Source organism: Acartia tonsa, chromosome 1 (genome assembly GCF_053477335.1).
Source record: "Acartia tonsa isolate MP-2025a chromosome 1, ASM5347733v1, whole genome shotgun sequence".
Classification (NCBI taxonomy): Eukaryota; Metazoa; Arthropoda; class Copepoda; order Calanoida; family Acartiidae; genus Acartia; species Acartia tonsa.
The window spans coordinates 4,979,573-5,005,453 of record NC_137260.1 but is presented as its reverse complement, the minus strand read 5'-3'; the positions used below and the strand labels follow the sequence as shown (position 1 = coordinate 5,005,453).

At 32.5% G+C, this 25,881-nt stretch overlaps 1 protein-coding gene across 1 annotated transcript; it reads left to right on the top strand.

The window, feature by feature from the left end:
- Nucleotides 1-25,041, top strand: LOC145334671 (facilitated trehalose transporter Tret1-like). The gene is made up of 18 exons (XM_080180270.1): nucleotides 1-95; nucleotides 719-798; nucleotides 1,250-1,310; nucleotides 1,879-1,999; nucleotides 3,083-3,157; nucleotides 6,658-6,748; nucleotides 7,752-7,853; nucleotides 8,519-8,581; nucleotides 9,613-9,668; nucleotides 10,419-10,533; nucleotides 11,018-11,112; nucleotides 11,883-11,972; nucleotides 16,019-16,092; nucleotides 16,813-16,868; nucleotides 18,503-18,583; nucleotides 19,485-19,519; nucleotides 24,557-24,616; nucleotides 24,959-25,041. The coding sequence occupies exons 1-18, from the start codon at nucleotides 41-43 to the stop codon at nucleotides 24,990-24,992; spliced, it is 1,344 nt and encodes a 447-aa protein (XP_080036396.1). The 5' UTR covers nucleotides 1-40; the 3' UTR covers nucleotides 24,993-25,041.
- The last annotated feature ends 840 nt before the right edge of the window (nucleotides 25,042-25,881 follow it).

The following is a 25,881-nucleotide window of genomic DNA, read 5'->3' as shown; positions in this document are numbered from 1 at the left end:
AGATAACACATGTCAGTAATTGTTCAAATTAGTTATCATAATGTTATTAGATAATGTTAAAAGAAAATTTCCTCAAGTTTTGGCATCTTTTGGAGGTAATTTGTGTGATTTATTACCCAAGTTTATTATTAATTGTATATTACAGTGTTGTGGAGCCGTTTGATTTTGTTGCGGCTCCAAATCTGCGGAGCCGCCTCTGATAATAACGGCTTCAGCTTCAGCCCCTGTTCCGGCTCCTACATAAAATAAAGAATACTCGACCAAATTTTTTTTACAAGTCTATTATTGACTTTTGAAGGTATTAAAAAATAATTTTTTGACAAAAATCGACTTGACACACTTAGAAGGGTTACCAAATTATAAAATCTAAACATTAAGTTTAATCAAGGTATAATATTTATTTTTCCACATATTCTTTTAGCTACCCCTGGAGCCGGAGCCGCTCTGAAAATAAAGGCTCCAGCTCCGGCAAAAAATTGCGGCTCTGGCTCCACAACACTGGTATATTCATATACATAGTTTCCTGTATGTACGCAAATTTTGAAACAAATATATGTTTAATTTTGTTTGGACTTATTATTTAATGTTCTGCTAATTAAGTTCTGATACTTTACATTTCAATTTCTTATTTTTCTTATGGATGTTGTCATCCTTTTTTATTTATTACTTAATTTTGAAGTTTAATCTTTGTTTAATTAATTAATTAATGGTTTTATAGCTTTTCTGGGAGCATTTTCTCTTGGAACAGTATTCACATGGCCTAGCTTAGTTCTACCGTATGTTGATTATTCGGATGAGGTTTGTATTATCTATCAATCTATCTATCTATTTATCTATCTATCTATCTATCTATCCATCTATCTACCTATCTATCTATCTATCTATCTATCTATCTATCTATCTATCTATCTATCTATCTATCTATTGTTACACCCCAAATTATAGAGTAGACTCAAACTTGAATACTTTGGTCCTTTACTCAATGTAGCAAATAATCAACGAGAGATATATTTGTATTAAAGTGTTATTACATACACTTAATCATCCTTTTGAGTTTTCTATCTTTGATTTTGATTATTCGGATGAGGTTTGTATTATCTATCAATCTATCTATCTATCTATCTATCTATCTATCTATCTATCTATCTATCTATCTATCTATCTATCTATCTATCTATCTATCTATCTATCTATCTATCTATCTATCTATCTATCTATCTATCTATCTATCTAACACACAACTATTTAGGAGGAGGCCCAAATAGGAGCTCTTGTATTTGTGGGAGCAACTTTTGCACCTTTTCTTTATGGTAAGAATAACCTTATATAACATTAAATTATATTGTCACTGCCATATGCCACCCTAGCATCGAGAAGTTAGGGCCGTAAAATAGCCTAAAACCAAAGAAAAACTTAATTTTATCTTTGACGCGATAGACGTCTGAATTTTTTTGGTAATGATGTTGCTGGCCAATTGGCATTTACTCTATTGTAAGTTTCTTGTTCTGTAAAGCTCTAGAGGGAAATGTGTCTTTAGATGCTACTTAATATTTACAACAACTTAAATTTCTTGAAAAAAATCTATAACCTCTAAGCACCTTTACTGTTGCTTATTTTGTCCGTTTGTCTAACCATTGTTTTTAAGCTTCGTTTTCTATGGATGTTGTTACCCTTTTGTAATTTATTATGACTTTGCAAATTTTTTTTTAGAGATGGTATATAGATGTATAGATGAATCTATATGACATATGCATATGTCTGAGAAGAAATAATTTAACTGATTATTTTACTTTATAACTCCTTGCTATGCAACTTGTCTAAATGTATTGCATTAATTAATAAATTCTATTATAAATTGTATATATTTTTGATTTGTAGCTATTCTTGACCCGAAACTTGGGAAGAAATGGAGTATGTTGGTGCTGAGTGTCCCCTGTACCGTTGGCTGGGTACTCATGGCCTTGGCTGAACAATCAATATGGTTATTTTATATTGGACGGTCAGTACACCATTAGAGTAAAACACTAGAGGGAGGAAGGATTAAATAACTGTATCTCCCCATCGCAACCGTCTTGTGCAACCTTTCTATTTGGTCATTGAAACTCATCCAATGGCGTCGCTTATATTAACACAGCCAAGTAGCAGAAAATAATTTAGAAGCAGACGAAAGAGTTCTTTGAAAAAGGAAGGGAGGTAGTTGTCTATATATACATCTATACTATAGATCTGTTAGTACATCATACAAATGGATATATAATACGTGGATATTGTGACGGGGGATTTTTATTGTCAATTTAGGTTGCTAATATAGTCTTCAGATATTGGTCAATACGTTCCTCTATGGTCGGGGGAGGGGATTTGGTAAAGTCGTAAGATGGGGTAGCATCTCTCACAATCATCCACGTTTATGTAACTATTTAAATTTTTAGACTGTAACATGTTCTAACCTAATGCAAATGCTGAATTCTAGCTACTGGTTATGATTTTAAACTATTGTATGCCTTTCAAAATTAGATAATTGAACTAAGGGCAAAATTAGAAACATTTAGTGTTTTAAAAATGTTCTTTAACATCGAAAATCAACTTTATAATCTTCACCTCCAAAACTCTACAAAACTATCTGGTTATATTTGGCAATTAAAAATGACGAGATACAATATAACATCAAGTGGAGTATCCTTTCTATGCAGCCACCCTTTGATCCTGGTTCTAATAAATGTCAACTTTGTCTTATGGAAAAAGTTGCAATCTTATATTCAGACAAAGAATCTATTCTCAATAAACGGCATGAAATTTTCTCGAAGTGCATCCACAGAAAATATCACCTTCTAAAGAAACTAAAGAATATAGCTATTCAAAATTAGTATTTTTTATGAAAAATGTAATATGTTAAATAAATCTTCTAAAAATCAGTATCTTTCTAAAGATTGCGAAAGCACGAAACTTTAAGTTAAAGATAAATAAAATTGATGTAAAAAAACGTTGTTTTACTATAAAAAGAAAATCAACTTTTTGTATTTCCCAAAATAATATATTTTTAATCATTAAATTCTCTTAATGACTAATTATTTTACTTGTTTAGAGTGCTGACCGGCCTGTCTGCAGGTTCATTTGTTCTGTCCGGTCCAGCTTATACATTGGAGACTGCTGAAGCAAGGTTATTAGTTAAATTCTTATATAGAAATAAGAGGATCTATGTCTTTACCGAAGTATTTCGCTAACCGCAGAACCGATGTGGTTCTGTTTTACAAAGTACCTTCTCATAGGTCCTGGGAAGGTTTATAACTATTTTGGTGAAGGGTATCTCCACTTTCCCAAGAGAAATCACCAAAAATACCAAAAAATATTGAGAAAAAAAACACGCACGGGCGGCGCCATTATCCTAGAAACATGAATAATAGAACTCAGATGATATTAAAAACATATAAAGTTCCACTGGAGGCCTCTTGAGGCGTAGCTGCGAGTAATCATATATTTGGGTAAGAAGAAATATAATTATATATAATGAGCTGCATGTATGGTTGAATAGATGCAGGGATAGCCAGTCTAACAATTAATTCTAGAAAAAATCACGAAACCTTTTAAAGTACTGTGAAAGTTTTTTTTTGTTTTTTTTCATATAATTGAAAAGAGGTGGGTAAGAAGGGGAGGAAAAGAGGGGTTGAGGGGAAATTTTCCTTTAGAATTGTTTGTCAGAATATCATTCCCTTGTCCCTCGATAGATGGATAAAATAAATACACAGTTAGATACATAGGTGCTTCCTACAAAGTACCTTGTTGAGCAGTGATACCCCCCCTCCCTTGATTTGTTTATTACTTTATATCAGGCAATGTTATGTTATTTTGAGTACTTGGTTGTCCCATAGTTTTTTAACATGGGGGCAAACTGCCCACAACCCTTATTTTCAATTAATAAAAAACTGATAACCACCTTATCAATGCTCAATAGCACCTATAGATCAATAGATTGATGATTAATATAAGATACATAGATTAATTCTAGATAGACGATTAATACTTGGTTAAATATTTAGCTTGATGAAACATAAAAAAAACATGATGACAACATCCATAATTAGCGAAGCTAAAAAAATTATGGATGGACATCAGAAAAAAATGAACTGTAAAGCAGTGTCATAAAAATAACCTTTAGAATTGGTAAAATAAATAAAATTTTTAAATGCTCTTTTGAAACATTACATACAGAACGACAGAGAACATGAACGTTTTCTCAGAGACATTTTCAGGGGTACATTATAAGATGTTTCCTCCACAGCGGACTGACGGACGGACAGGCAAAGTAAATTATCAAGCAGCTTCGCTACTAATAGGAAGAATAAGTAGAATTACGTAGGGAAGTTTGATAGGCACATAATTGATGTAGGAATACATAGTTTTAGGGAAAGTTTTGGGTTTAGTCCCTTTCGTAACTTCGCACCTTATGGGGGCGATTCTGCGTATTTTTCACAGTAGCTTTTCTCCTATTTCAGCCCCTGCGGGGCCAATTACCTAACCCTGTGGGGGCAATCACCTAACCCAATATAACCTGACCTAACCTAAAATAACCTATAAAAAGCCATTTCAAAATTACGACGAATCGCCCCTTATGGGGCGATGTTACGAAAGGGATTATTCCCAAAGTTTTTTGATGTAATAATGGATTAAAATTATTAATACTTGGATCTTACAAAAATTATCATGCACTATAATAAAATGAAACTTGGCGGGTAAAAATAACGTTCCCCCCATCTAATAGCTTTACCAAATCCCCTCCCCCCCTACAGGAAAAACCAACTGACCAATAAATGATGTCCATGTTTGCAACCTAAATTGACAACAATCTTTCCCCTGACATAATATCCACGTATGTTATATATCCATCATTGTGATGCATTTGATTAGATCTGTTTTGTGGACAAAACAAATAAAATTGAATAAAAGACCAATGATATGCATTTCATCCGAAAAAAAAGTACATTTGAACTTCAATACAAAAAAATGACCAAACCTTATATTCTAACTAAAAAAAATTATCTAAAAAGGAAACTTTTGCTGTAAGGTTTCCAGGGTTACTGGATTGTTTTAAATTATTTCTTTGCCCTTCTCTAATCCATTTACAGGACTCCTAGATGCTAGGGGCTCAGTCTCTAGTGTTTAAAAAAGGATATGGAGCTTGTAAAAAGCTTCCCTAAATAGAATAGAATACAAACAACAAATACTAGGAAAATTGGGAATAGTCCCTTTCGTGGCAACGCCCCTTAAGGGGCGATTCTTTGTATTTTTAAAATGGCCTTTTATAGGTTATTTAGGTTAGGTTAGGTTATATTGGGCTAGGTGATTGTCCCACAGGGTTAGGCAATTGGCCCCGCAGGGTTAGAGCCCCCCGCAGGGGTTACAAATATGAGAAAACCTACTGTGAAAATACGGAGAATCGCCCCTTAAGATGCGTTGCCACGAAAGGGACTATACCCGCAATATTTGAGTCTAATAATTTACAGTGCATAAGAGTTTTTCCTCGAGTTATAAAATGAAAAAAAGTATTAACTTGTATACTTTTTTTTAAAGCGAAGCTTTTCTATAATTAGGGTCGGTCCGTACGTCCGTCCGTCCGTCCGAGATAGATAGCTTTTATTCGTTAATTTAGGCATGTTAGAATTGTCCTATCGATTTCAAACTTTGCATGATGGTTCCTTTAGTAGTTGGGTACGATTTAGAAAGCGTAGCAACTCTATAATCATTACCAGAATGACCGTACGTCCATTTTAAACATGTCGATTTTTCTACTCTTTTAACAACAAATTTCTATGTGATCTAATTATCCGTTTGATCTGATTTTTGGTATATTGATTCCTGGAACAACAAATAACAATATTATAAGCGAAGCAACTCTATAATCAAGTCCTAAAAATGTAAGTATGTCCATAAACATTATCCTGTATCAAGCAGTTTTTCAACAAATATACTTACAATTTTGCTTCGACCCTTATACTTTTATGTTCTGATTATTCAATTCAGACACTATACAAGTGTTAATGTCCGTTTGTCCTACCGTTTCGGTGCTTCGATTTTATGGATGTTGTCATCCTTGTTTAAAAGCGAAGCTTTTCTATAATTAGGGTAGGTCCGTCCGTACGTCCGTCCGAGATAGATAGCTTTTATTCGTTAATTTAGGCATGTTGAAATTGTCCTATCGATTTCAAACTTTGCGAGATGATTCCTGTAGTAGTTAGGTACGATTTAGAAAGCGTAGCAACTCTATAATCATTACCAGAATGTCCGTATGTTCATTTTAAACATGTTGATTTTTCTACTTTTTTAACAACAAATTTTTATATTTTTTATTAAAACCAAACCAAAAGAATGACAAACAGATATTTTTTATTATATTTGTGTTTAGTATTCGTGGAGGACTGAGCAGTATGATGCAGTTAATGATCACCTTTGTTCAGTATTCGTGGAGGACTGAGCAGTATGATGCAGTTAATGATCACCTTTGTTCAGTATTCGTGGAGGACTGAGCAGTATGATGCAGTTAATGATCACCTTTGTTCAGTATTCGTGGAGGACTGAGCAGTATGATGCAGTTAATGATCACCTTTGTTCAGTATTCGCGGAGGACTGAGCAGTATGATGCAGTTAATGATCACCTTTGTTTAGTATTCGTGGAGGACTGAGCAGTATGATGCAGTTAATGATCACCTTTGGTTGTCTGGTCGTTTATCCTGTTGGATGTAATTCTTCTTGGCAGGTATGCAGATCAGGGAGGTATGGTTGTCTGGTAGTTTATCCTGTAGGGTGTAATTCTTCTTGGCAGGTATGCAGATCAGGGAGGGATGGTTGTCTGGTAGTTTATCCTGTTGGGTGTAATTCTTCTTGGCAGGTATGCAGATCAGAGAGGGATGTTGTCTGGTAGTTTATCCTGTAGGGTGTAATTCTTCTTGGCAGGTATGCAGATCAGGGAGGGATGTTGTCTGGTAGTTTATCCTGTAGGGTGTAATTCTTCTTGGCAGGTAGTAGACCCCATTATTTTATTTAATGTTCCTATTAAATTGTCTGACAGTGTATCTATATTAATAAATCTATTATATTTAAGGTTTTAACCTGGGTATGTGCCTCGTTTCCAGCTCTAATGTTCATATTATATTGTCTGACAGGGTTTCTAGTATAATAAATCTATTATATTTAAGGTTTTAACCTGGGTATGAGCGTCGTTTTCCGCGCTAATATTCCTATTATATTGTCTGGCAGGGTATCTAGTATAATAAATCTATCATATTTAAGGTTTTAACCCGGGTATGTGCCTTGTTTCCTGTGCTAATGTTCATTTTATATTGTCTGACAGTGTATCAAGTATAATAAATCTATTATATTTAAGGTTTTAACCTGGGTATGTGCCTCGTTTTCCGCGCTGATGTTCCTATTATATTGTCTGACAGCCTATCTAGTATAATAAATCTATTATATTTAATGTTTGAACCTGTGTATGTGCCTCGTATCCTGTGCTTATGTTCCTATTACATTGTATGACAGCCTATCTAGTATAATAAATATATTATATTTAATGTTTGAACCTGTGTATGTGCCTCGTTTCCTGTGCTTATGTTCCTATTACATTGTATGACAGCCTATCTAGTATAATAAATCTATTATATTTAATGTTTGAACCTGTGTATGTGCCTCGTTTCCCGTGCTGATGTTCATATTATATTGTCTGACAGCCTATCTAGAATAATAAATATATTATATTTAAGGTTTTAACCTGGGTATGTGCCTCGTTTCCCGCGTTAATGTTCCTATTTCTGATTTGGATGCCTAGATCTCCAACTTTTCTTATTTCTAAAGGAAAACACGAGGTAAATAATAATCAATAATTAGATACTATACATATATAATTTGTTGGTTAATCAGTATGTGTCTTTTAATCCAGTGAGAATGGAAAATTGGACTTTAAATCACACTGGTACCCAAAGTTTTTAAATCACATTATCTTGTTTTTGCCTTTTTTTGCTACTTTAATTGTTTTGTGATTGGTTGATTTTAATCTAATGGTTTCCAAACTTTTTAACTATTAATTTGGGATGTACATTGTCTTATCTCTTAAATTCCCTGAGTACGGTTACAAAAATACTTTATTTCAAATGAGATTACTTATTTAAATCACAATTATTTATAGTTTCATGAATGATCCTAAACTACGTGTGAAGAATTTAAAAATAAACTTTTTTTTCTGATGACTAAAGACTTTTGTTCTAGATCGATCTATTTTTGTACTTCTATAGGAATGGATGTAGAATATACGTGGATATTATGACAGGGATAAAATTGTCGTTAATTTAGCTTTCTAACATGGAACTCTTTAATTGATTAGTTCGTTTATCCAGTAGGAGGAGAGGAGGTGAAGGGGTAAAGGGGGTGGAGGGGTGATATCATTATTCTAGCCCTCTGCGAGTTTCACTCCAATAGAGTACTTGATAATCTGGTGTAACATCCAAGTAATAATATATTCATTATGTTGTAGGAAGCGAGGAAAGCGTTGCAATTCTTGAGAGGCTCAAACTATGATATAGATGAAGAATTAAAGGTTAAGTTTTGTTAAAAACAAGGATGACAACAACCATAAAAGCGAAACACTGAAACGGTAGGACAAACGGACAATAACATTTGTATAGTGTCAGAACTGAATAATCAAAATATAAATGTATGAAAGTCGAACAAAAATTGTAAGTAAATTTGTTGAAAAACTGCTGGATACAGGATAATGTTTATGGACATACTTACATTTTTAGGACTTGATTATAGAGTTGCTTCGCTTATTACATTATACTTTGTTGTCCCAGGAATTAATTTACCAAAAATCAGATCAATCTGATGATTAGATCACATAAAATTTGTTGTTAAAAAATCAAAAAAAATCGACATGTTTAAAATAGACGTACGGACATTCAGGTAATGGTTATATGAGTTGCTAGGCTTTCTAAATCGTACCCAAAGTTTGAAATCGATAGGACAATTCTAACATGCCTAAATTAACGGGAAAAAGCTATCCGTTACGGACGGACCGACCCTAATTATAGAAAAGCTTCGCTTTTAACAACAAGGAATATTTTGTGCTTTCCCTAAAAGTTCCTATCAAGCACTGACTAACACTCTCCCCATTATTTAAAGATAAATAAGTAATAAGGAATAAAAATGTGTGGGGGGGGGAGTAGTTTGTTTCTATTGGGGGGGGGGGGGGGGGGCTTAACATTGCGACGCTACCTCAATACACATTATATATAACATAAAATTACTTAACCTAAAGCAATAAACAAACAATAATTTATAAGTATAGATGTATAATCTAGACATCTACCTAACCCAAGTGGTGGAGGGTGTTTTCGTCTTTTAGCTAACTTTTTTTGATCTTTTGTAAGGACTCGGCTGTGTTTTTATGTTACCGACGTTATTAGCTGATTTTAAGATTCATTGCGAAATCGAACCAGGATCATACCCCTCTAATCTTTTACTTCAATAAAAAAATTAAAATAAACCATATTAAGGGAGGAAACCTCCACCATTCGAAGAAAAATCGGCCCTAGAATCTAAAAATGAAAAAAAATTGAATAATTTTAGGAAATACAAAATTCAGTTGAAACAGCTAAATCACAAAGTTCCGCTGGTCTAAGAAGGTTCGCATTTTTACTGTTGAAGCTACTCCATGATTTATTTTGCTTCTTTTTAAGAAAGCCACCTGAAATATTTGGGAAAGATTCCCTGTACCAATAAGCATCCAGTATATAATTAGCTTGGTCTGTCTGTATGTCAGTAATGCTAAAAATGTATTCTTTTGAATAATCTTATATTTTTTTATCACAACTAAACAGTATATCTATAAACAGGCACTTCCAAGGGGAGTGGGAAAATTAGATTTTTTATTTTAACCCCCTCCCAAATAAAAAAAGCTTGGACGTCCTTGCCTCTATGCTATAAAGATTACTACTCTCCCCCCCAAAAAATAATTTTGATGTGCCATAGGTACCCCAAAATTATAATTTTTATTTTTTTACCCTCCCTAAATAAAAAAGCTTGGACGTCCTTTATCTGCAAATCATTTTGTCCGCTTCTCCATATTTGATTTTTGGTGCGTCGTTACTTTTACATATGGATATTGTCATCATTATTGTCAAACCTTTTTGAATTTATATTTCTTAATAAATTACCCTTACAAAAAATAGAATACACATAAGAATTTGTTATTACGAAACAAAAAAGTTTACACATAAAAAGTATCTGTACTGCAAAAGTACAAAAAGTTTCAACAATATATTTAGTTTGAACTAAAATTTAAGAAAATTTATGTTTATAGTAAAAACGCAATAAAAACTTGAAAACTTGTAAGACGTAAAACGGTATCAAAGCCATACTGGAATTTATTTTAGTTTATTAGTTGAGAGGAGATACTATAAGCCATTCCTTTTGTCAATGATGTTGATGTTCATTCAAGAATTCTCTGGAGTCAACTACATTGCTGTCTATATTCTGGATATTTTTCAGGTATATTATACAGTGAGTTGCTTCTCAATAAATTTAGAGTATTGGCTACTTACTTACCCTTCATATTCATCAATATCTTTTTTTCTTTATTGGCGTGGGGACGGTTTTTTCATTGACCTATATTTCAATTTCTAAATTATTGTGAAGTTTTTAAAGTTATTTCTATCAACTTAATTCCTGTAATTCCTTATTCCTAGGATAGTAAAGCATTATTCAATTCTGTAAAGTACCCCCATATAGTAGATTTATTATTACTTGGATCTTACACCAGATTAACATGTACTCATATAAAGTGAAACTAGTAGATGGATAAAAAAACGCCATCTCCCATCCTCCTCTCATGCTAAATGAACAAACTCTATAAATGACGTCCGTGTTAGAAAGATAAATTGAGGACAATTTTTTGCATGTCACAATAACCACGTATATTTTATATTGATTCCCCCACAAAAAAAGACTAAAATGAAATTGTATTTTATTTTAGAATGCTGGAAGTTCCATGGATTCATGTTTAAGTTCAACAATTATCATGATTACTCAGTGTCTTGGGGTTATTTTAGCAATGACAATTATAGACAAGTGAGCACGTTTTTGTATGTTGGTAACTGCGGCTGCCGAGCCCTGATTTTTTCAACATTTTAAAACTAGGGCGTCTAAAGGGGGAGGGGGGTGTTAACCGAACCTCCTCTAAAAAACCTCTAAACCTCCCCCCATATTTTTTTTGTGTTTTGCTTCATGCTTTGATGCCGGCCTTATCCTATCGTTGAAATAAAGGTAATTTTGTCTGAACCATAAGATTTCAATAACTACTGAACCAATTGAGTTTTCAATTTTAGGGAAGCTTAACATAGGTCCTTGGATAGCTTTTGGTTTTGCCTCTTCTATCTATAATACAAAGTAGCTTGATGTCTGTCCGTCCGTCCCTTAAGATCTCGGTAACTACTAAACCGATCAGTTTTACACTTTTAAGGAAATATACTGGTCCTGTGGTGGCTTTTTTTGGTGGGTAGGACACCCCCAAACCCCAAAAAATGAAAAAATCCCAACCCCCCAATTTCTTAAATGAAATTTTACGAATTTTGCGAATTCGCGAAAATTGCGATCCAGAGACTAGAGGCGAAGCCGCTAGTATATACGTATTGTAACGGTTTCTCAATGAGAAATTCTCATAATACATATCCTTCGATGCTGGCGGCAGAGCCATTACTGTTTAAAAATTGGGTAAATTTTTGGCACATCGCTTCCAATCATCAGTAAAAAAAAAATTTATTGTTATCCAGATTTTCGTGGAGAAAAATGGTGGAACGTCCTTGGTTTGAAACTTAGTAAGATAGATCTTTATAATTCAGGTTTGGGAGGAAGATACTGTTATTGATATCATGTACTCTATCTGGTCTTTCTTTAGTTGGTTATGGAGTCTACCTATTACTGGATAAAAGGTATAATATTAAGTATAAAAAATTACCGGATATTCGACCGGATAACCGGATATCAGACATTAAAAATCAGCCGGATATCCTGATAGTTTCAATATCCGGTATCCGGCCGGATATCCGGTCCAACCCTAATATAAAGGAAAATTTATCCACCCAGTATTGCTTTAAATCCGCAGGATTAAAACAAGTTTTGGGCCATATTGGAAAATCATGTAACGAATCATATGGTAGACAATATTCGGGTATAGTCCCTTTTGTAAACGACTCTTATTTTCATAGTAGATGTTATCCTATTTCTAGCCCCTGCGGGAGGGCTCTAACCATGCGGGACCAATTGCCTAACCCTGCGGGGCAATCACCTAACATAAAATAACCAAATAATCAAAAGCTACTGTGAAAATACTGTGAAACGCCCCTTAAGAGGCATTGTCACGAAAGGGCTATACCCCAATTTTCTGTTAGCACTAAAATTCAAAAAATATAATTATTTCTAGTTTTGTTGCCCAAGGCCGATAAAAAACTAATTCACTATTGCTCCAAATTCGAGTTTTATCCACTTGATAAAAACCGGTTCCTAGCGATTTTCAAAAAAAAAAATAGATGTATTTGTAATTATATTGAATATCTATAGATAGGTTTTCAGTACTTTCTAAAATTGGACTAACAAATTTGAAAAGTATATTTAAACTTTTCTGAAGTATCTACTTAATTAAAACCAGTTAATTCCTCCGATAAAAGATCAATTAAAAACTGTACTAGAAATTATCTGAAAAAAATATAATTAAATTTAATTGAAATTTTCTCAGAGCAAAGTTGCTAAAAGGATACAATATCAACTTAAAAATAAAGTATTAGAAGACTTTTAAGTTCCTATTCAGTATAATTAATAAACAAACTTTTAAAATAAAAATAGACCAATATAAATGGTTTTATTCAAGCTTTATAAAGTTTATTATTGTAAAAAAACATATAATGTACTATTTAAAACAGAAAATTTTATAATAATTTAATATTAAACAGGGGTATAGTCCCTTTCTTGGCAACGCAACTTAAGGGGCGATTCTTCGTATTTTTTTACAGTAGTTTTTCTCCTATTTCAAACCACTGCTCTAACCCTGCGGGGCATATTGCCTAACCCTGTGGGGCAATCACCTAACCCTATATAACCTAGCCTAACCCAAAATAACCTCTATAAAGTCATTTTAAAAATACGACGAATCGCCCCTTAAGGGTCGTTGCCACGAAAGGGACTATTTCCTTAAACAGTTTTACAGATTTTCTTTTACTGAGTACAAACAAAAAGTTATTGTTATACTATTATTATATTACGGAAGTGAATTTTAAAATAGTAGATCCTGGCTTTTGTTCTAGGCTTTCAAATACAGCAGAGGTGGATTCTTAAAAAAAAATTTCCCAACTAATCGCTTAGTGGGAAAAAATTGTTTTTGTGAAAAATCCACCAAAATCATATTAAAAATCTATAAAAATTAAACAAATTCATAGAAGGATTATGAACATAAGATTTTATTCAATTTTTGTAAATTTTTTATGTGCTTTTGGAGGATTTTTCACGATAATAATTTTGCCCCACTTAGCGATTAGTGGGGCAAATTTTTTTTAAGAATCCACCTCTGGTTAATAAAAATATAATAAAAATGGATGCTGAAAAGATAGAAACAAAAAGAAACAATCGAAACAATCGAACATTAAGACTTGTAGAGTTTTAGAACTTAATAAGTAGTGCCAGAATAAAAATGTATAAGTCTATACAAAATTGTTAGTAAATTTGTAAATACAGGACATAATTACATTTTTAGGACTTGATAATAGAGTTGCTTTTCTTATAACCTTGTACCTTGTTGTAATAGGAGTCAGTTTTCCAAAAATCAAATGAATAGGATAATTATATCATTTAAAAATGTGTTGTCCTAACAGTAAAAAGATCATCATGTTTTAAATGAATGTAGTGACTTTATGGTTAAAAATTATAGATTTGATACGCTTCATAAATCGTACCCAATTGTCATAGAAATTATCATGCAAAGTTTGAAATTAATAGGACAATTCTTACATGTCTGAGCCAACGAAAAGAGCTAACCCTTACGTACGTACGGACCGTCCCTAATTGTAGAAAGCTTCACTTTTGAAATATACAGTTTTATCCTTTGTAATTTATCTGGGAATGTCGGAGGTACCCTCCCCTAAAATATAAACCTTTCCTGGACCTACAATAAGTTTCTTTGTAAAATTAGCTTTTCTTCCTGCAGTTAGCGAGATCCTTTTCTACAAACACAGAAAAAAAACAAAAAAAATCTTTACAAACGACACTGAGAAGAAGCCATTTTGTGTTTTTGTTAGCTAGAATTTTTGTTTTTAAAAAAAACATGTTGAAAAAAAGTGTTATTGTTCCTTTTCTTTACAAGTTTAAAATATATTCAAAGTTTAATGTTTGTTATCTTTATAAACGGTACTAAGAAGAAGCCATGTTGTAGTTTTGTTAGTTTATTATTTCTGTTTATTTTTCATAAATATATAATTAACAAGGATGACAACATCCATAAAAGCAAAGCACCGGAATGGTAGGACAAACGTACATTAACACTTGTATAGTGTCAGAACTGAATAATCAGAATATAAATGTATAAGAGTCCAATCAAAATTGTAGCAAATTTGTTGAAAAATTGCATAATACAGGTACAAAACTTGTTTTAATCGTAAAATTGTACATTTTGATATCCGCGGAATATGTTTATAATACGAGGCGATAGTTTTTGCTTTGGTTTAATATAGGAAATAAAAAAAATATTATCATAAGTGACCCAATAATGATATAAACAAAAATCTGTGCTAGAAATACATATTTTAGATAAACAGATTCAGGAATAGTCCCTTTCGTAAGGGGCGATTCGTCGTATTTTTAAAATGGCCTTTTATAGGTTATTTTAGGTTAGGTTAAGTTATATTGGGTTAGGTGATTGCCCCACAGGGTTAGGTAATTGGCCCCGCAGGGTTAGAGCCCCCTCAGGGGCTAGAAATAGGAGAAAAGCTACTGTGAAAAATACGAAGAATCGCCCCATAAGGTGCGATGTTACGAAAAGGGACTATACCCACAGATTCTTGTGTCTGATTGTTAATCTATAATGCAAAGTAGAATGATGTCTCTCCGTCCGTCTGTCCGTCTGTCCGTCTGTCTGTCCGTCTGTTTGTCCGTCAGTCCCTTAAGATCTCGGTAACCACTGAACCGATCGGATTCTACTCTTCAGGGTATATACCTTTTGGTCCTGTGGTGGTTTTAAGCTATTTTCTTTGGGGTGGGACACCCTCCCCCCCCCAAAACAAAAAAAAAATTAATATTCCCCCTCCTTCTCCAAAAAAAATTGTTTTTAGGCAGTCACTTCACAATAAATGGCAGCACCAGAAATACTTAATTTTTTTTAATTAAGAGATAAGACTCTAGTGGGCTAGGTGTCGCTTCGGGTACTAGACCTTTTCTCCACGCACCTTGAAACATACTCCGCTTATGATTGCAGTGTAAAGCGTCCATTCACCCATGTGTAAAGCAACCAACTCTCTGAGATGCACGACCTTTGTCTGAGAAGTCCAAACAATGCATGGTAATGAGTTGCGCCTGTTTTGGGCCAAGGCATTCCCCCCACTCTAACTATTTACGTCGCACATCTGACATAGTAGAAGTTGGACCCATTTTTAACGTCTTTAGTTATGACGCGGTGTCGGACCTCTTGGGTCAAAGCCCATAGAGGCTAGGAGCGAAGCCGCTAGTAAATCCAAAAAAAAGTATTCTGTAATAAAATGGATATAGAATACGTAAATATATTGGCGGGAGAAAATTAGTCATCTATTTAGGTTGTCTATATGGACCTAATTTATTGGTCAGTTCGTTCATCCAGTAGGAGGGGATGGGGATGGTGTAAAGGGGGTGGATTAGGGGGTATCTTTAAATCAGCAAGCTGCAAGTAACACTTTAATAGAGTGCGTGAAAATCTGGTGCAACATCCAAGTAATAATATATCTATTTGTAATATTTATAGAGGAACAGATTTGGACGATTACAGATGGCTACCACTGGCGGCTCTCATTGCTTTCAGCTTTTTCTTTAATTTAGGTAAGCAATTATTACATAAAAGTAACATGATGATTGTCTGTCTTATATCTGTAGCTTTATCCTGTATAGTGAAGCTTCTTATAGTTACAATAAAGAAGTATAGTATTTTGGAGAGGGTTTCTCCACCCTCTCAAGAGAAATCGCAACTGGAAAAATATTCCTCCCAAAACTATTTTTAAAGAATATTTCTTTAAAATTAAAATAAAATGGAAAGTCAATTTGAAAGAATTTTATTTGATAAACAATAACGATTATATTTACTTTGTTTTACAAAACCAACGGCTGCATTTTTGCAGACAGGGGAAGGAAAGGCAGTACAATAGCCTAAAACCAAACAATATTTAAGAATAAATTATCCTATCTACATCTCGGGATTTCAGTGGAGTTTTCCTGAAATTGGGAACTTAATCGGTTCAGTGGTAATAACGTAGCGTGACAAAGTGTCTTAAAATCAGGCATGTGACTTCATAAAAATCAGGGATTATCCATCTCTTTTTTAGGGGTTTTCTTTCCCCCTTCTCATCTCATCTCACTCATTTTTATGAATTCACATGGCTGATTTTTGAGACATTTTGTCCCGCTACGCAATAACGGGCAAACAATCAAACCCTAGAATCATAGAATGGAATATAAAGTGTAGTAACAGTCAATTAAAGGATCATCACCTAATGTGTGCTAAAATTTATTACAAACCTAAAAATAAACATCTTACTATTTTAGGCCTTGGTCCAATTCCTTGGATTTTGAATGTTGAATTACTACCCTCTGAAATTAGGGTAAATATTGTTTAATATCATCTAGTTAAAACCTGTTTTTTTAAAAGATGATTGGAAAAAAAAACAGATCTATAGTATAAATGTATGTATATACAGACAGCTACCTCCCTTCCTTTTTCAAGGACCTCTTTCGTCTCCTTCTAAATTATTTTTTGTATAAGCGACACCGTTGGTTGATTCTCTATGACCCAAAAGAAACGTTGCACAAGGCGGTTGCGATTGGGAGATATTGTTATTAAACCCTTTCTCCCTCTAGTGTTTTACTTTAATATAAGGTGCATTGTTTTCTTTTATACCATGACGTTATACGTTGAAACATATAATTTCAATTTATTTTTTCTTCCACCTTGCCTGAACTTTTTCACCATTAATTTTCAAAATAATTGGATAGTGCTAAAAATGTACTTGCTTTCTAAAGGTATGATATATTGAAGAAAAAAATATTTCTAAATTGAATCTTTCATACATCTATACAGGGAGGAAGGATGCATTAGGCTGATCAATACATAAGTCCTCAAAGTTTTATAATAACGTTTTCTTGCTCAATGGCTCAATAACTATGGGTACATTTATTGAATTTTGATTAGTTTGTTCATTAAGTTGAGAATCCATACGTTTCAACCACTAATTGTAATCTACAGGATGGGTAATTTGTGTATTATCATTGAGGATGTAGAAATGTATCGACTATTGTCTTATCCTTTTAGATCTCTGACATCTATACTAGAGATTTCTGTACATTGCTTGTTTTCAATTTCAATAAATTTCATACTGATGGCTTTTCTGTCCTATACTTTTTACATTTTCATAATTAACATGAATTTATTGAAATTGAAATTTCTTGCTGAAAGTTATTATAATTAGGGAATAAGGAGGATTTTTAATAAAAAAGAAGAATTTTTTTTTTAGATATTAAATTTCTTAAGCTTTTAACTGGAAAAATAGATGCGGGCGTCCAAAATATTTTTTTTCGTCAGTTTGTGGGTGGAAATCTTATTAGTAAAATTAGGGGGGAGGAAGGGGAGGTTAAAAAAAACATGCAAATTTTTAAAATCCCCTTAAATTTTTATTTATCCTTGGACGTCCTTGCAAAGAAAATTGAAGGGTTTGTTAAACCAACAGGAAAACACAATCACATAAATATTTCAGGAACATTTTACCCTAAACCACACTAGACCATAATATTCAAGTTAATAAAGTTTTATTGATTATTTTTCTTTAAAAATATTTTAATATCAAGAATAGTATGTCAAAGGTTTTAATCTGCAAGTTTTACAAACAACTAAATATTTTTTTTTCAGTATTGCTTTGAAATCGTTTGGATTAATTTAAAATCAAACCCTATTGAAGGCGAATCCTAAAAGCCCTTATACTCGTTAGGGCTTTTTTTTTATCCACAGCCCCTCCCCATCCAATGACCATAAGATATATGAAAACAAGCAAAATTGTAAATTTGCTGGAAATTATAAATCAGAAAGATTGAAAATAATTTACTACTATGGCACCGTTATTTGCCGATAAAAAAGGAGTTAACATTATAGGGTAAACAAGTTCTGAATTAGATAGTACTTCCTTGACATTAGCAACAGAAGAACCTAATTGTAGAAAAGATGACGTATTTTTGATAATATTAGGATGTGGGTGGATCAGTGTGCACTGCTTTCAATTGGTTTGTGTCTTATCTAACTGTTATAGGAGGAGCCTATATTGAACAGGTAAGGATTTTTTTATCTTCATAAAATATTCTAAAACACGCAATCCGTTCAAAATCATTTCATTTACGAGTAAACCACCTGAAAGACAAGGCCAAATTCAATCAAGAATGTTAAACAGACTATTTTCCCCTCTCTCTTTTCCTAGCGACAAATAATCAAACTCTATACAAGTTTTATTTCAATCAAATCTTATTTTAAATTCATTATGGCTATTAACTAATGTTTTACTCATTCAAATTTATTATAAAAAGCAAATGCAATAATTAGGAAATTTTTATGATTTGCTAATTAAGTTTGAGTTTTCTATACTCTCAACTAAATGAACTATTAAGAAAATATTGGCGCTTTCACAAAAGTACCTTCTTGAACACTAACCCTCCCCAAGCCCCTCTTATATTTGGAATATTTTTTTTAAATAGTGGGGGTGGGGGGGTAGTTTTATATAAGTTTATTTTTTACTCAATTCAGGATAGGTTACATATTAGGACAGATAAGAAAAAAAAACAACCCCCACCCCTAATTTTTTAACTATTTCCAATAATGAGGGTTTGGGGTTAGGATTAAGAGCTTATCAGGCACTTTATGTGAAATCACCAAAATACTGAATTGAAAAAAGTGTTTTTGTAAAGTACGATTGAAAGAAAGTTATTTTTTTTTCCCAATGAGACTTCGAAACAGATTTATATCAATTGGATTAGAACCGGTTCTCAGCCATACTGTAAAATAATTTATAGCATCGTATTACAGACAATTTTCCACAAAAATTAAAATAAAGTAATTTATTAGCCCGGGCTTTCGGCCTCTTAGGGCTAAAATATCTATAAAATTTTTATAATTTTTTATTTTAACATCCGCGGAAACTGTCTATAATACGGTGCGATAAAAAACTATTTAATTTTAGAAAATTGGAGCAGAAACTTGTTACTTCATTTATGGGTAATTTTTTTCTTTTTGAAAAAAAGTTTAACAAATATGGCAATCAATGTAGGCCATTTTCTTAAAATATAAATGTTTTTTTTTAACCCGTAATAAATTTGAAACTGAATCTATGAAGACAATGGCCGATAGATTGTTGTACATCCCCAATGATTATACACCAAATTACCCCTTCTATAGATTACAATTAGAGGTTAACGTTTGGACAATCAAATTGATTAACCAACCAATCAAAATACATTAAAGTCCCCAAAGCCGTTAAGTCAACGAATAAGAAAACGTTATTATTAAACTTTGAGGAATAGTGTAATAAATAGCCCAATGTCTCCTCCCTCCTTGGTTTCAGTTGTTTAATGTATTTCGTTTGGCTTTTCCTCAATTGCATAAATACCAGTATAATATCATATTAAATACCTAAAATTAAATCTAAAATAAAAAATTGGTTTATCAAATTAACCCTCTCCCCCTAGAGGCCTCTAGGGGTGTAACCGCTAGTCTATAATACAAAATAGAACGATGTCTGTCCGTATGTCTGTCCTTCTGAACCGATTGGGCTCTACTTTTCATGGATTATACCTACTGGTCCTGTGATGGTTTTAAGCTATTTTCCTGGAGGGTGGGACACCCCCAACCCCCCAAAAAACTAAAAACAACCACCACCCCCTTTTTTTTCTTTCTAGGAGATATCCTTGGTCCTTTTTTGCAGGAGATTTCCTTGGTCCTTCTTATTTTTTTTTTACGAATTTCATCTTAACTTTTTTTATCATCCTAGAGGCTAGGGGCGAAGCCGCTAGTATAGTATATAGAACCAGTATAATACAAAGTAGAACGATGTCTGTCTGTCCGTCTGAAGCTTAAGATCTCAATAACCACTGAACCGATTTGGCTCTACTCTTCAGGAAATATACCTACTGGACCTTTGATGGTTTTAAGCTATTTTGTTGGGACACACCAACCCTTCCCCAAAAACAAAAAAAAATCCTCTTGATTAAAAAAAAATTAATTTGAAATTAGTGGTGGCAGCACCAGAGGTATTTAATCTTTTTCCTTTTTTGAATTACCTCATGGCGCAAAGCCCCTAGAGGCTAGGGGTGAATCCGCTAGTACCTATTAAAAAGTACTAGAATAAATCATAAATTAGTCTTTATTCCTTATATTCATTATTTTTATTCGGACAAAAAAAAAGGACAAAGCTGTGCATTATTGAAAAGAGAGAGTAAGGTCATTTTTAATCTTTTCTGATCTCAAACATTTCCACGTGTTATTTAAATTGCACAGCCAAGTTATTAATAACAGTTAACGTTAGTTTGTCAGTTAGGCTTCTTATATGTAAAGAATCCCTTTAAGACGTAGGGGGACAAAGTGTCTCAAAAAATAAGCTATGTGACGTCATAAAAATGAGGGATCCATATCTTTTTTAGGGTTTTTCTTTTCCACTTCTCCTCTCATCTCTCTAATTTTTATGGCGTCACATGGCGGAGACATTTTCGAGACACTTTGTCCCCTTACCATTAAGAATTACTGCTTTACACTTATGGAAGTTATCAAACCTGTCTTTAATGAAAAACAAATTTTATTGTGTTTAAATTTCTGATTACAATTCCCTTTTCATTTCCTGGAGTTTTTTCTTGATCCAATTTGTAACTTGACCAATCTTAATTTGATTTATTTAATATATTATTAGCGTATTATTCATTCTAATGGATATACAATGTATGTGGATATATTGACAGGGACAATATTGTCGTCAATTTAGGTTGCTAACCTGGACACCATTTATTGGTCAGTTCGTTTATCCAGTAGGAGGAGAGGGGGTGGAGTAAAGGGGGTGGAAGAGGGGCATCGTTATTTAAGCCAGCTGCAAGTTTCACTGATAATCTGATGTAAGATCCAAGTAATTCATAGAGAGAATTCTTAGAATGCAGAGTCTAACCCACTTGAAGAAACTTACAATTACAACCTATTCCGGAGGGGGGGGGGAGGAACTATGTATTCAAAGAGAGTAGGGGGGGGGGGGTTCCAAAATTTACTTAAACTATCTTAAGATAAAAAATAGCTTAAAACCATTCATTAAACAAATGTAAAACTTCCCTAAAATCTTATATTATTCAATTCATTAGTTATCGAGATCTTAATGGGCAAACAAAAAACTATCTATGATACAAAGTAGAACGATGTCTGTCTGTTTGTATGTTTGTTTGTCTCTTTGTAACGAAGGGTCTGGCTAACCGCTGAACTGATCGGGTTCTCCTTAACAGGGTAGCTTCTCATAGGTCCCGGGAAGGTGTATAACTATTTTGGGGGAGGGTACCACCACCCTCGCAAGAGAAATCTCCCCTAGAAAAAAATCCCCCCCCCCAAAAAAAAAAAATATAATAAAGAAATTGAGTTTTCCAATTCAATTCCCCCTTCCTCAAGTGCCCCCTAGAGGCCTCTAGGGGCGTAGTTGCTAGTTATTGATAAACCAATAAAGAAATATTGAGTGACAGATATACTTAGTCCAATGCCAGTCTATCAATTCCGGGGCTCGGCATCCGCATGTAAGCCGCGTGTAAGTCTCATGAAAATAAACCTTTTACAATTTTAAAAATCAGTCTAAAACTTACTTAAATATGGCAATCGATTTAGCAAATAGTGCCTAATAAAAATGACGTCATACAATACAAATGAAAAATGGTAGTCCAGTATACATTTTACAATTGGTCAATTATTATGTAAATTGGCCTATCATTGATCAATTGTATTGCATAACGAATCATAGATAATATTTGCTTCTTCATAGCTATCTCTCTTTTTCTAAGAATCTAAACTGTTTCAAATTTGAGGCTTTGGTGCGGCTGCAGAGCCCTGATTAATACAATTAGTTACATTTCCCTTACTTTGTCAGCAACAATGATTAAACAATAATGCTTAGTACATTGCATTCACAGAAACTTAAATATAAAAATTCATAAGAAAATATTAGTGAAGCAAAGATGCAAGACTAAAATCATATTTATACTATTAACTAACATATTAAGATTTAGTTTTTCACTTTCCTTTTTAACACAGATATATTAGCGGTTTTTCTCAAAGCGAGCACAGAAACTCTTGACCCCCTTTATTTTGAAATGAATTTGGAATAAGACGGGGTGTTTTTCATGTATTTTTGTTCAAGGTTATGATACAGGTTAGATTTATGCTTTTCCCAGGGCTAGTCACAAAGAAAACACACTAACCCCTCTTATTTATAATTTATTTGAAAAATGTGTGTGTATGAGGGAGGCACTGTGCTATCCAGGCATTTTAAGGGAAATCACCAGTATATTCATAAGGGAAAAATTATATTTTGGATTTTTTTTACTCTTTCTGAATAATATAAATGTACATATCCTGACATAAAAGTAACAGGATATAAAAGTATTGTATTTATTTAAATAAGCGGATGGTGATATATAAGTAACATTCTTTAGATACTAAATATCGGCCTATTATATGAAGTAGTAATCGTTTTTTGTCTGTCACGAAGGATCTCGCTAACCGCTGAACCGATATTGTTCTCCTTTACAGTAAAGCTTCTTATAGGTCTTGGGAAGGTTTCAAACTATTTTTGGGGAGGGTGTCTTCACCTCCCCTCCCAAATTTTTTTTTTTTTTACATTTTTGAAACTCAAATTTAAAATGGAATGAGGTCGACTTTTCCCACTCTTACCTTAAGTGACCCTAGAGGCTTCTAGGGGCGTAGCCGCTAGTAGATAATAATGGAATACTTTTATATACAAAAGAGGTCGTTAAAGAAACGATAAATTTATATAACCCTTAATGTATATTAAAACCACTGGTAAAATAATTTGAACACGGTTACTTTGCACAATCCAACCAAGATGAAATATTTCCCCAACCCTATTAAATCAAACATATAGCAGAAATTTTTTTCTAATAAGCGAAGCTACTCAATAACTGAAGCTACTCAATAACTGAAGCTACTATGTGAAAACTGAAACTTACAGATGCCTTCAAATTGTCCACTACTTTTTCTTTCTTACTATTTGTTTATCTCTCTTTCTTTATAACTCTTCTTTCTTTTCCTCCCTTTACCTTTATCTTTCTTCTCTATCTCTTAATGTTTATTTTAAACAGCAAACAGTTTCACTACTGTTAGATGTGATCGTTCTTGTTCGTTTCAAAAACGTTTTACCTCGAATGTTAACAAACTAATTAGAAATGTATTGTTAAAGTAAATTAGAACAATCAACAATTATAATTGTGGTTTTGTCTATCTATATATCTATCTATCTATTTATTTATCTATTTATCTATATATCTATCTAATTATCTATCTATATATTTATCTAACTATCTATCTATCTATCTATCTATCTATCTATCTATCTATCTATCTATCTATCTATCTATCTATCTATCTATCTATCTATCTATCTATCTATCTATCTATCTATTTATCTATCTATCTATCTATCTATCTATCTATCTATCTATCTATCTATCTATCTATCTATCTATCTATCTATCTATCTATCTATCTATCTATCTATCTATCTATCTATCTATCTATCTATCTATCTATCTATCTATCTATCTATCTATCTATATATCTATCTATCTATCTATCTATCTATCTATCTATCTATCTATCTATCTATCTATCTATCTATCTATCTATCTATCTATCTATCTATCTATCTATCTATCTATCTATCTATCTATCTATCTATCTATCTATCTATCTATCTATCTATCTATCTATCTATCTATCTATCTATCTATCTATCTATCTATCTATCTATCTATCTATCTATCTATCTATCTATCTATCTATCTATCTATCTATCTATCTATCTATCTATCTATCTATCTATCTATCTATCTATCTATCTATCTATCTATCTATCTATCTATCTATCTATCTATCTATCTATCTATCTATCTATCTATCTATCTATCTATATATTTATCTATTTATCTATTTATCTATCTATCTATCTAATTATCTATCTATATATTTATCTAACTATCTATCTATCTATCTATTCTCTAGCGGAGTGTGTATATTCGGAGCTATTTTCACACTTGTCTGGCTTCCAGAAACTAAAGGAAGGTAAAAACTTTTGAGAAATTTTTTATTGTTTATTCAAATAAAAGCTTTAATAATAATAATAATAAATATTTACATTGCATTTATAAATCAAGGATGACAGCATCCATAGAAGCAAAGCCTAACAAATATGTCTATATCTATTCTGTAAAGACAAATTTTAAGACAATTTTTTTTTGCATGACTATATGTACAATCTATTATAGACGCACTGACAGACTTGCCCTAAATCTGTAAAGTTTCGCTTTAAACAGGGACAATTCTGAAAACTAGAATCGTAGCATAAACTTTAGCAAAATTAATAATTTACATTGAAAAACAAATTAATTGCTCCATTATTTTTAGAACTGAACCAGAGCTTAGAAGATTATTTGATTAACAAATTAATTATTTTTTGTTTTGTTTTTCAAAATATATATTATTTAAACATGGATGAAAACAAAATATTAATATATTAAATATATCCTATTACATAAAGTAGTGATGTTTTTTTTTGTATGAAGCTTAAGATTTTAATAACTACTAAACCGATTGAGTTCTCCATATTACGAAAACTTCACATACGTTGCAGCTGGTTTTTTTTAGATTTAAGATCCAGGATAGTTTTAGGCTATTTTTCTACCCCATTCTTACCCCTTTGAATAAAGAGCATATAAGCTAGGGGCGCAGCCGCTTGTGTATGAAACAGAACGACAAAATAAGATATTATGTATTGATGCACATTAAACATTAAACTTTAAGGATTTTGTATAAAATTCGTTTTTTGTATAATTCTTTATCTAAAAGCGCAAATACAATTTAAGTTAATTAATTTTGGCATCCGTGATAGGTAGATTGAACTACCTGCGCTTTGATTGGTTGAAGGATGTACGACACTTAAGCTTAATGCACATGCTCTTTAATTGTTAGCATACTCAGCATATCTTATTGTTTTATTAAAAGCCAGAATGACAAAGTTAGTAAAAGAATCTTCCCAAAAAAAGTCATTTAACTTAAACTAGAAATGCTAGAGAAATACTAACGTTTGTAATTATAGAGTAGCTTCGGTACTGAAATATTTTCTTAAGAAATATTTGAAATTGAGACTATAAAAGGATGATTTAACATTTTATGAATATCGTGTAAAAGTTTTACATTTAGTTCTTTTGCAGATTTCTAATAATCACATGTTCGATTTGTTGTAATTAAAAATAAGTTTGATAAAAAATAATTTATATCACAAAAAAATTTGTTGTTTAAAAGTTGAAAATTAACATGTTTAAAATGAA